Source organism: Schistocerca gregaria, chromosome 2, assembly GCF_023897955.1.
Source record: "Schistocerca gregaria isolate iqSchGreg1 chromosome 2, iqSchGreg1.2, whole genome shotgun sequence".
Classification (NCBI taxonomy): Eukaryota; Metazoa; Arthropoda; class Insecta; order Orthoptera; family Acrididae; genus Schistocerca; species Schistocerca gregaria.
In genome coordinates, this window is record NC_064921.1 from 148,117,182 (window position 1) to 148,130,460 (window position 13,279).

The 13,279-nt window shown below is 36.7% G+C and overlaps 1 protein-coding gene across 1 annotated transcript in view; it reads right to left on the reverse strand.

Moving 5' to 3' along the window:
* LOC126336566 (uncharacterized) overlaps positions 1-13,279 on the reverse strand; it is a 283,854-nt gene that overhangs the window by 86,105 nt on the left and 184,470 nt on the right. The window contains exons 15-17 of the mRNA XM_050000416.1: positions 9,169-9,329; positions 8,485-8,708; positions 2,338-3,221 (exon numbers count right to left, since the gene is read on the reverse strand). Coding sequence (XP_049856373.1) covers positions 2,338-3,221; positions 8,485-8,708; positions 9,169-9,329 — 1,269 coding nt within the window. The remainder of the gene's footprint in view (positions 1-2,337; positions 3,222-8,484; positions 8,709-9,168; positions 9,330-13,279) is intronic.

Here is a 13,279-nt window from a genome sequence, read left to right on the forward strand (position 1 = left end):
GACAGAATTACAATGTCATCGTCGAACCTCAAAGTTTGTATTTCTTCTCCATGGATTTTAATACCTACTCTCAATTTTTCTTTTATTTCCTGCGCTGCTTGCTAAATATACAGATTGAATAACATCGGGGAGAGGCTACAACCCTGTCTCACTCCCTTCCCAACCACTGCTTCCCTTTCATGTCCCTTAACACAACTGCCATCTGGTTTCTGTACAAATTGTAAATAGCCTTTCGCTCCCTGTATTTTACCCCTGCCATCTTCAGAATTTGAAAGAGAGTATTCCAGTCAACATTGTCAAAAGCTTTCTCTAAGTCTACAAATGCTAGAAATGTAGGTTTGCCTTTCCTTAATCTAGCTTCTAAGATAATCCGTAGGGTCTGTATTGCCTCACGTGTTCCAACATTTCTACGGAATCCAAACTGATCTTCCCCGAGGTCGGCTTCTACCAGTTTTTCCATTCGTCTGTAAAGAATTCGCATTAGTATTTTGCAGCCGTGACTTATTAAACTGATAGTTCGGTAATTTTCACATCTGCCAACACCTGCTTTCTTTGGGATTGGAATTATTATATTCTTCTTGAAGTCTGAGGGTATTTTGCCTGTCTCATACATCTTGCTCACCAGATGGTAGAATTTTGTCAGGACTGGCTCTCCCAAGGCCGTCAGTAGTTCTGATGGAATGTTGTCTATTCCCGAGGCCTTGTTTCGACTCGGGTCTTTCAGTGCTCTATCAAACTCTTCACGCTGTACCTTATCTTCCATTTCATCTTCATCTACATCCTCTTCCATTTCCATAATATTGTCCTCAAGTACATCACCCTTGTATAGACCCTCTATATACTTCTTCCACCTTTCTGCTTCCCCTTCTTTAATTAGAACTGGGTTTCCATCTGAGCTCTTGATATTCAAACAAGTGGTTCTCTTTTCTCCTAAGGTCTCTTTAATTTTCCTGTAGGCAGTATCTATCTTACCCCTAGTGAGATAAGCCTCTACATCCTTACATTTCTCCTCTAGCCATCCCTGCTTAGCCATTTTGCACTCCCTGTTGATCTCATTTTTGAGACGTTTGAATTCTTTTTTGCCTGCTTCATTTACTGCATTTTTATATTTTCTCCTTTCATCAATTAAATTCAATTTATTTCAATTTTATTAGGCTGTGCGATGTCACAGAGCCGCTGGGCAAGCAGGTCCAGGTCCGAAGAGAAATACATGTCACTCCACCAAACGCCAGGAAGCCCTAAAGGTGACTTTAGGTGTATCAGTAGCATGGTGGGTACACTTGCAATGTGATGAGGTGTAGTGTGATCCACCCAGTACTGGTCACTGTCTTGATGTTGAATAACAACCAGTTGGGTGCACAGTAACTATTCTGCTCTGCTGATCATCTATTTTTATGGTTTTCCTTTGGCGACTACTCAGGTTTACAGAAGGGACCTTGGGGGAAGTGGTGGAGAGCAGAATGTGAGAGCTATGGCAGAGGATGAATCTAAGTATTCAGAAATGCATATGGCTGCCAGTGATCAGAATACACAGCTCCTGAAATACAAGACACTCTACAACTCTAACCCTGAGGCAAGGTGAGAGTGGACCCTAAAGCATGTTATGTTTGTTAATACTCAACAGGAGAAATGGCCAGGTGGATTGTATGGAGTGTGTCATACGTCTTGTGTTGATAAGTAAAGGGAATACACTTATATTATTTCTGGCACATGAATTTCAACAGTTAGTGCTTGGAGATGTGTATCAGGGCAATTCAGGGAAGTAGTATGTATTATTACAAAATAAACATCTCCATTGGCTTTATCTACTTCAGGCTTATTCTTATGGGGGTTAAGTTTACAAATTGGTTCCTAGAAATACGATCACAGGTATCTTTCTTGTGTCAAGAGTTTCAGTTCCTCTACGTAGGATCCACTGCAGTAGAACACCCCATCTCACTGGAGAGGTTTAACTTACTTTTCACCTCTCTTATTCGGCATATTAACTAGTTTATGGCAATAAATGGAGGTGAAAAGGACTTTTTTAAGTTCACCACAGCCTCTTGTATATTTGGACTTAATACTATCTTCAACCCCCCACCCCTCCATCCTCCCTCCCTTCCTCATCCTAAAATGCTTTTGGCAGGAGTAAGCCACCCACTTCAAAAGTGATTATCTTAATTCACACAATACTGACAAATGAAATCATCTCGCAACAGATAGAAACTCTGCACAAAGCACCACCAGTACAATGCATGCTGCTAAAGTAAATTTTCAAACCACCACCACCATCACCACCCTTTACCAAAGCCTTGAATATACAGATAAATCTCTCTAGTTACATAATGCAGAACTTACCTCAACCTTTGATATCTCTTCAAGAAACAAAGAAGTTGATGTTCATCGTTCATTTCATTTTGAAAATCATCATGGTTCATGAGAACATTGACACACATAAACATTTCATAATTATAGTAATTGATTTTGTAATACAGTTTCTGTAAACATGACCGCACTCTCTCTTTTAAGGTTATCTTTTCAATTATCTCCTTTCCCTTTTTTAGAATAGGTTCTTCTGAATTCTTTACACTGAATCCTTTGCTACCGTCTGGATTTACTGTTACCTCTACTTGGGGTTTCCAAGATAAAATAAGAGTTTCCAGATACAAAGCCAGGTAATCTTCCACATCCAAATGGAAGTCATTACAAAATTCTTCAACCAACTGTGTAGAAAATGAGTCAACAGATATTAGTGCTCTGAACATATGCTGAGACCCTGAACTGTAATGTTTGTAAGCTTCCTTGTATGGTATTTTAAACTTCACTAATGTCTTTATCCACTTACATCCTATAAGAGTCTGATAAAATTTTGTCATTACGTCACTGCATTCAATTATTTCAGCAAATGCTACAGCTAATTCTGCCAACGCACCTAGTCTTACACAGTCATGAGCAAAGGTTTTTGAAGCATCCGTCAGTTCCTGTACAGAGTTTTCATTATTAATACATAAAAGTGCAACACCCATTGTGCGATCCAACTTTCGAAATTTCAAAATTCTATGTAATAATGTCCTTGCAGCCAAAATTATGTTTGCTTCAACATCAAAGAGTTCATTTTTTCTACACTGTAGCACTTTGTAATAGATGTTCAGTAACACTTTCAACATGGTTACTTCACACAAGTCCTCTCTCAAGCATTTGTAGTAATTTCTAAACACACAACTCGCTTCTGCATCCATTTCCTGCAAGAAAAAAGAAACCAGCAAATCCTGAATGTAGTGAAAATGTTCCGAACTCTTCAGTATCACAAAACAAATAATACTAAATATAAAACAATCACAACTTGAAGAACAAGTGGAAATCTGAGAATATAACAAATGCCTCTAGCATATGGTTCACTTATAAATGATTACACAGTGCTGATTTAAAACGTGATTAAATATGTGAATACTATATCTTTTCATTTTGTAAAGTGTAACATTTTACATTTCTGAATATTTAAAGAAGTTGCCAATCTTTGCACCACTCTAAAATCTTATCAAGATCTGACTGAATATTAATGCAGCTTCTTTCAGACAGTACTTCAATATAGATAAATGAACCATCTGCAAAAAGCTTGAGGTTACTACTAATATTGTCCATCCATCATTAATATACAACATGAGCAGCAAGCTCAGAATAACACACTTCCTTGGGGCATACCCGAGGTTGCTTCTGCATCTGATGATGGCTCTCCATCTGAGGTAACATGCTGCGTCCTTCCTACTAAAAAATCATAAATCCAATTACAAATTTTGCTTGATATCCCATACGATAATACTTTTGGCAATAAGCATAGATGTGGTACTGAGTCAAATACTTTTCATAAACTGAGAAATACTGTATCTACCCGACTGCCTTGATTTAAAGCTTTCAGTATGTCATGAGAGAAAAGTGGGACTTGGGTTTTGTGCGATCGATGTTTTCAGAATCTGTCCTGGCTATCATGGAACAGGTCATTATGTCCAAGATACCTCATTATGTTTGCAGTCAGAATATGTTTTAAGATTCTACAACAAATCGACATCAAGGATGCTGGGTGGTAGTTTTGTGGATCGCTTCTATTACCCTTCTTATAAATGGGTGTGACCTGTGCTTTCTTCCAACTACTGGGCACAGTTTTTTGTTTGAGGGAGCGACAACAGATCGTAGTTAGAAGAGAGGCTAACTCAGTGGCACATTCAGTATAAAAGCTAATTCCATCACAACCTGAAACTTTGTTAAAGTTGAACAATTTCAGCTGTTTCTCAAGACCACTGGCACCAACACTTATTCCACTCATCTTTTCAGTTATATGAGGATTAAACTGGGGCAGTTCTTCTGGGTTTTCCTTTGCAAAGAAACATTTAAAATGGAGTTAAGAATTTCAGCTTTGCTACCCTTAATTTCAGCTCATGTCTCATTTGCAATCGACTGGACACTAACTTTGGTGTCACAAACAGTCTTCACACATTACCAGAATTTCACTGGGTTTTGTGAAAGGTTATTTGACAATATTTTGCCACAGCCTACTTGTAAAAGACCTAGATGCAAGACGTGATCCATACATCCCCCCACTACCATCTACTCCAGTCCTGTAACTGGCACTTCCTACTTCATCGAAGTCAGCCACCTGTGAAAGTAGCCATGATGTCTACCAACATACCTGCAAGCACTGTGTCGAAATTTGTAAGAACATTACCACTAACAGGCTGCCTAACCACTCAATCATTTCCAAGCTGTGACAGACACACAGCTGGAAAAGGTGTGCACTACACATCAAGAGGCTGCTACCCAAGTAATGACTGTATGTGAGGTCCACACAAAGGATTTTTATACTAGACAACTCTCCATCCAGTCATAACAACAACTATAGTGCACCCAGAACTGTCAGTATAAGATCCAAATAAATGTTCCCTACATGCAAGACTATTAAGATCCTGGTGATTGGCACTTTGCTGTGAATGTTTCAGCTGTTAAAAGAGTTTGAAGTACTGCAAAAAATTACAGGACTCACATTACACTAATTACAGAAAGGTGTTAAAATCCTAAATTGATAGCAGTGAGATATTTGGGGAAATTTCGAGCAAATGCTGAAAGATATGTTAATGGTATACGGAGTTGGTGCATTTGTCGCAGTAGACAAGAAACTCGAATCCAATGAGACAGAAATTTAAACTGCTTGTGAAACTGTCTTGGAAAGCCTTGGTATGAAGGGTGGGCATGAACTTACAACTGGATTCTTCTATTGACCACCTACATATGTATCTGAAAAGTTCACCAGTACACAAGATCTCCAAACATACAGCATACAGTTACCAATCAGGGAGACTCTGATCATCAATCAACTGGGAAAACTACTGTTTTTTTCCCTTTTTTTCTCTTTTTTCTCAAGTGGTGGACGTGACAAGATATCTTGCGAAACACTACTAAATGCATTCTCTGAGAACTACCTAGAACATTGTTCAGAGGTCGAATCATGATGGAAATATGCTGGATCTATTAGCAACAAACAGAGCTGATGTCTTTGAAAATGCCCACATCGAAACTGGTATCAGTGATCAGAAGACAGTTGTAGTGGCAATGATTAGCAAAGTACAAAGGGCAACTAAAACAAGACGGATTTACATTTTCAACAAACTGTGTGTGTGTGTGTGTGTGTGTGTGTGTGTGTGTGTGTGTGTGTGTGTGTGTGCGTGCGTGCGTGCGTGCGTGTGTGTGCGTGCGTGTGCGTGTATATACCTATCCTTTTTCCCCCTAATGTAAGTCTTTCCGCTCCCGGGATTGGAATGACTCCTTACCCTCTCGCTTAAAACCCACATCCTTTCATCTTTACTTTTCCTTCCCTCTTTCCTGACGAAGCAGCCGCCGGTTGCGAAAGCTCAAAATTCTGTGTGTGTGTTTGTGTGTTTTATTCATTGTGCCTATCTACCGGCACTTTCCCGCTTGGTAAGTCTTGGAATCTTTGTTTTTAATATATTTTTCCCATGTGGAAGTTTCTTTCTATTTTAATTATAAACTAGATAAAGAGTTAGAGGTGTCTTATCTCAATAACAAACTCTTAAACATTTAGATCTAGCAAGGAGCATATAGAAGAACTGTGACTCAGGTTTAGAAAAACTGCTGACCACAAACCTTATCAAGGGCAATGTGTGAAGCCTTCACCAACAATTATGGCAGATTATTATTGTAAGATTTCTTACAAAAGCCAAAGAAATTCTGGTCTTATGTAAAGGCTCTTAATGGCATCAAAATTAGTGTTCAGTTCCTCATGGACAAGACAGGGACTGAAATTGAGGCTAGCAAAGCAAAAGGAAAAATGCTGATCCCTATTCTCCAGTTTTCATTTAGATATGAAAATCCAGGGGCACTGCTCGTTCTTAATTCTCACACCACAGCAAAGCTGGACAACACAGCTGTTAGTTTCAGTGGTGCTGAGAAATAGCTAAAAATCACTAAAGCTGAACACAGCTCCAACGACCAATGGATCCCTATCAGATTCGTGGCTGAGTTCGTCTCCTTTTAACAATAATCTATCGAAGATCCCTGCAACAAAATATTGCACACTGTAGTTGGGAAAAAGGACAGACCAAACCCATTTACAAGAACGGTAGCAGAATTGATCCACAAAACTATTGTCCTTTGTCCTTGACAGCTATATGTTGCAAAATCTTAGAACATAATCAGAGCCCAAATATAATTAGGTATATCAAACGGATTATCTCCTGCACACCAAACAGCATAGATTCTGAAAACATCCATCATTAGAAACCCAACTCACTCTTTTCCCAAGTAGCCTCCTGAAAGGTACTGATCAAGGCAGTCACACAGATGCAGTGTTTGTCAATTTCCAAAAAGCATTTTGCTCAGTACCACATCTATATAACACAACATAAGTTTTTTTTGAGGAGGGGGACGAGGGTGCCCTATGCTAGCTTTGATGGAGAGTCATCAACAGATGTAAAAGTAACTTCGGGTGTGCTGGGATCTTTGCTGTTCAAGTTGTATAATAATGACCCTCTGGACAATATTAATTACAACCTCCAACTTTTTGTAGATGATGCAGTTATCTATAATGAAGTATTGTTTGAAAAAAAACTTAACAAATATTTAACTTGGTCTTGGTGAGTTTTCAATGTGATGCAAGGATTGGCTACTTGCTTTATATGTTCACAACTGTAAAACTGTGTAGGTGTTTTTTTTTTTTTTTAAAAAAAAAAAAAAAGGTCAGTTTCCTATGAGAATAAAATAAATGATACACAGCTGAGATTGGTCAAGTCTTACAAATACCTAGGTGCCTCGATTTGTAGTGATATGAAACTGAACGATCAAAGAGTATGCTGTAGGTAAAGCAAGTAGCAGACTGTTTTTCACAAGTAGAATAATAGTGAAATGTGATCAGTCTACAAATTAAACTACCATATATCCTAAACAATTGACAGCATGAAAGTTTTTGTCTATCAGTAACCTTACATGTCGCCAGATAACACAAGAATAAAACTTATTTTCCAAATTTACGGGGGGTATACATTATTATGAATCGTACAAAATTGCTCAACTGTGTGGGGCCCATACAGAGGACTACAGGGGATATTAAAGGACACAAAGTAGGGCAGCACAAATGGTCATCGGCTTCCTCATCCCACAGGAGAGTGTCATGCAGATTCTGAAGAATTGAACTGGCAGATGTTTGATGACAGGTGTAAACACTCTCTTGGAAACCTACTTAGAAATTTCAGGAACCAACTCTAAGTGATGAATCTAAAAATATAATAGACACTCTACGTATCACAGCCATGGGAATTGCAAGATAGGAGTACACTAATTACAGCATATACACAAGAATTTAAGTAATTATTCTCTCTGGGATCCCCATGCGAATAGAATAGAAAAAAAGTCCTAATGAGCCCTCTGCGATTCACATCACAGTGGTTTGCAGAGTATAGATGTAACTGTATAAATGTATTCAAATCATCTTAAGATTACTTTCTAATGAGTCAAACTGTTCTTGACGCAATTCACATGACCATAAGCTGGAAAGATGTAACAAAAGAACTCAAACTATTTTATCTGCAGATGATAAAAGTGTAACTATTGCAAATTCAGGTGACAAGCTGAATAATGTTCAAAACATGTTCTGCAGGGAACTCACTCCTGGTTTGAAACTAATAGGCTGACTTTGGCTTGTAATTTGCAGAATCTGTAGTACGAAATCAATACAGTCAAAAGTTTATTCAAATGATATGAGATGTACAAAAGATACAGTTGACAGTAATTGCACATTTGAAAAAAAGTATATACTGAAACAGGAAGAATTTTTGCTCTGGTTCTTTTAGCTTTCTACTTTTTTACTATTTTTTCTTTATTGACAGTGTGAGGGTTTTTGTCTAACAGTAACCTTACATGTTGCCAGATAACACAAGAACAAAAATGTATGTTTCGAATTGATGGGGTATACATTATTATGAATATTTGTGGAACAATTACCTGAAGATTTGCTTTCTTACAAATAAGAAACATTTCTGCAATCAGTTTATGTAGTGCCCCATGTTGACTGAAGAGTGGCCTGTCCATGTATATTGTTTCTAACAAGCCATTATTAAGTTCACTGCAACTGACTGAATTTCTTGTATCTGTTGTTACAGCAATGTCATTATTGTTACACATCAATCCTGACCACTGAAATTCATCTAACCATTTATTCAACTCATCTGAAACGAAAAATGAAAATGCCTTAAACTGTAGATAGTGACTATCTTGAACCTAAATCTGTGTACAAGAATTTTATGTGAGACAATAAATTTTATCTGCAAAAAAACATTTAATGTTATATGCCTTAAAATTATATCTCATAATAAGCAGTCCCAACAATAAACATAAACGTATCACAGGAGGTAAATAGCAACCTGTGAGAATGACAAGCCCACAATTATTTTGAAGGATGCAAGGCACAATGAAGACGTTTGAAGTTGTCAAAGATGAATATTCCTCCAAGTCTGAGTAACATCTCATTTCTAAGGCAAGAATACATCAAACTAGATATGCTATGATTCATGAATGAAACAAAATTTCAGTTTTAAGTAGTCGATGTACAGCATTTCTACACAGCTATTTGTTTGTTCATGCATCAAATAAATAATTGCTATTCTGGGTAAATAAAAGGAGACTAACCTGAAGGACAAAAGCAACAGGCATTGCTGGTTAATCTTTCTACCAAATAAAAGTCATCTTCATCTTTCTCATCCCTTTTCTCAGATACTATTAAAGTATCTGTAACGCACATTAATTCCTCTGAAGTTGAGGTCAAGTAAAAAGGCCTCTCAGCAACACATCTTCAACAACAAAAAACAATAGCTTGTATTTACACCACTAAATTACTTTCAGTAACATACATTAACTACCTATAAAACAATGGCAAGTCAAGGTGTATTTCTCATTTTCTTAGAACATTATTACTGTGCAAAATAATAATAATATGGGCAGAATACAATATCCTCATCCTTAAAATTAAAAGTGGAAACAGTTTCATTTTACAAAACATATCTGTATTCTCTACTATTAATGATGCAGAGACGTCTTTGATAAGCTGAAGAGGCTATTGAAGCTAAAGTGTTACCATACAATGAAGGCTTTCACGACCGGATGTTTCAGCTGACGAGAATTATTCCGGGTTGTATGGCCATGGTTCCACGGACCGCAGCCATACAACCCAGAAGAATTCTAGGCAGCTAAGTTTTACACCACAAAACTAATGCCCAGGGTTCTCTCAGCAATGTTTACATACATATGTCATAAAGAACTAACAAAGACATCAATAAAATGAAGCTGTGATATATCTGTGGATTGTTAAACCATCAAACAAGAGCAAAACGTCAAGGCCTGATAGAAAAGATACTTAGAACAGGAGACATTGTATTATAAACTAAACAATCTATTACAGGAGACATTGTATTATAAACTAAACAACCTATTACAGGGACAGACAAAAACAATGGAAATACCACAAACACGACACATTACCACCCTTAACTCTGTGCAGGAAACCCAATAGCATTCGAAATGGCTTCCTGTCATCTTGGAATGGATAAATACAGGCCCTGCACAGTTTTCAAGCAAATCTTACATCATTCTTCCTACAAAATACTGGAATGCTCAGGTGATGGCATTTGAGGTGGATAGCAACCAGGCACCCTTCTTTCCAAAGTAGAGGTGACAATGGTGGCCACAGTAGATGTGACAACTCATGCTCACACTAATAAAACCAGTGCTGGTTGTTGTGAGATGTGTGAATAGGGCCATGTGGTCTTTGACTGTAGCATCACCACTGCAGAACAAACACTGTACCATAGAATGGACTTAATCAGTCAAAATAGTCACATAATCATTGATAGTAATATGGTCATGCACAGCAACCAAACTCCGCCATGTTTCATTCTTGGGACATTAACTCTGCCAGAAGCTGGAAACAGTGCGAAACAAGATTAATCTGACCAAACAACTTTCTTTCATTGCTCCATAGTCCAGTTTTATGGTTTCACATTCAAGTTCTCCTGTTATGGGCATTTGCATTACTGATGAGTCGTTTTGGAATTTTGCCTCACCCTATAATTCCCTGCTTCTGGTGCTCCATTCGTTTTCTGGTACTGACAGGGTCTGTGAGTTTAGCAGTGACTTTTGCAGCTGTCAGCCTGTTACTTTTTTCTTCAATGATCATCTGTCACAGCCACTCAACACACACTTTCATCCACATTGTGACTTGGCAGATATTTTTCTGCTTTCCTTGTAAGCAGTATAAATCTTTGATACAGTGTCTCTTGAAACATCAAACACTTTGGCTACCTTGGCTATGGAAGCACTCATCATATTAATAGCAACAACTTGCTCACATTGAAATTCATATAGCCCTGACATAATGCACTCACAGTAACAAAGAACATGGTTCTGAACATGACGTGTTGAGAACACTGTATAGGTCCAATTTGTGGTCAAATGCAACAGTGCACCCTGCAGGCTTGGCTAGCATCTGGATTTATGTTCAAGCATGCATTTCTCGCTGTGTTTCAATATTTTTGTCCAACTCCCGTAATACAGCTGACATTAAGACTCCTGTTCAAATCAAATTGGCTAGTAACAGAATTTAAATAGGTAAATCACAAATAAGAAAAATCCATTTGTTCAGTATGAATGGCATATTCATATTCAGTTCCATTTGAACTGCATTGTCTTTCCACAGTGTCTCTGTTGTTAGCTGTTCTTTGTCAATAACTGTTGTTTCAGTAATTACATTCACTTCAGGTACTTTGTTGCAACCCAGTAATTAAGCTTTCCCTTCTCCTACACATATTTATTTTGTCCTGGTTATAGCCAAGCACTCATCTCACACATTGCACTCTACTGGAGAATGCAAAGTACATTTCTTTTCGCAATTACTGTACAACACCATGGACTAAACAGAGAACCTCTGTATCTTGAGTCATGGAAATTCAATAATTTTAATCTGTACTACTATGCAAAGACAAGTATAGCATTGTTACTAAAAATCTTGAAAAGTTCATGACCAATTTACTTCAAATTTTTTTACACATTACTCAAAAGCTCTGATAGACGTAAGTTACATATTTTTTAATAAACATGGTACATAAATATATACCTAATACATAAGGAGGGAACATTAGCAAAAATCTTGCAAAGTTTTTGAGCATTTTATTTAAAAATGTTACACAATACTCTACTAATATTCTGATGGACACAGGCTATATAGATTCTTTTTAAAAAAATGAAATAAAGATTTTCTGTTAAACCAATAGCAAGGAAAAAAATTCCCTATTGCTTAGTATTCACAAAAATATTTTTTTAAAAATTATTGTTTATTATTTTTAAATGGTGGCCAATTTGTTCCAGACCACATGCGTTTTTTTCATATTTGTAAGCATCTACATTTTCTACAATTATTCAGTAGTGGTTTGTCCTAAGCCTTTCAGATAAAATGCATTTAGTTCAGCACACTCTGGGCTACAAATTAACATCATTATCACTTAGCTGAATGTATTCTTTAACATATTTTTAATAGTTTAAATTTATCAGGCACAAATTAAAAAAAAACTAAATTTTTCAACAGTAGTTTTCCAAAGAAACATTAATTTCTCAGCTTTATATTTTTTCTGCTATTACACTGTATAGTACACTTACTTTTCAGAGAGTATCAATAGTGAGCAGCTTACACTTTAAAAAATACACTATTTAAAAATGGATTTTTTTGTAATTTTTCCATTTTGTGGCCTGCAATATCTTTGTTGGTGTCCAAATAAAAATCTGAAAATTTCAGAGTTAATAGACCTTTAAGATATCAAACTTTAGTATAAATTTCAACTTTGAGATTCAATTCTAAGTTGTGGAAAAAAGATTACAAACACGAGTCAAAAATGAATTTTTTAACATCTGCGATATCTGGTAGGCTAATCAAATGAAGTATATCAATTGCATAATGTAACACACAAATTACACTAGCTAAATATTATTTGTCGAAACAATTTTCTGGTAATAGTTTCAGCAGGCTAACAATTGCATCTGCAAGCCTATACAAGTCTGATTGTTGTCGTCCCCCTTACACCAACAATTGTCTACTCACACTTATTTAGCTGAAGTTCTTGAAGTGTGCAGTTGAAAAGTGGTGTCTCAGTATTCTGTTGGTGTTGTTATTAATGAAGCCTGTCATAAAAGTGCATATGGAGTGTATCCTAAAGACATTACTTTAATTGAAGATTACAGAGAAGAAGAAAAAGTGTTGTTTTACTTACGAGTCAGCCCAGAGGTCAAATCAACATGCAAGTACCATGAAATGAAATATTTTAAAAAATTTCATCACCTTTTTGGTTAGTCCTGCATGGACCCTTTTGAGAAACATAAGAAACCTGTAACACAAGGTCTGCAAGAAATAACATGTACTCATTATTCTAAAAATAAAAGCCCTTTCGTCAATCTCATACCAGGAAAATCATTGTGTCCAACATGTTATTCTAAGATATTTGTAATTCACAAGAGAAAATAAGTGAAACCTCAGACATAGAATTTTGTGACTTATCAGCAACCATTAAAAAAGTAGATAGATACAGCTTGTGAAATCCTGGGTATATCGCCTGCTAGCAAAATTAGAAAACTAAGTCAAGATAAAAGACCAAGTGCCTTGAATACAAAAATTGAGAAAGTGGCAGCTACAGTCAAAAAGAATTTGGAAGTTTCATTTGAAAATACAATTTGTACTAACAAAGATGGAAGTTCTAAA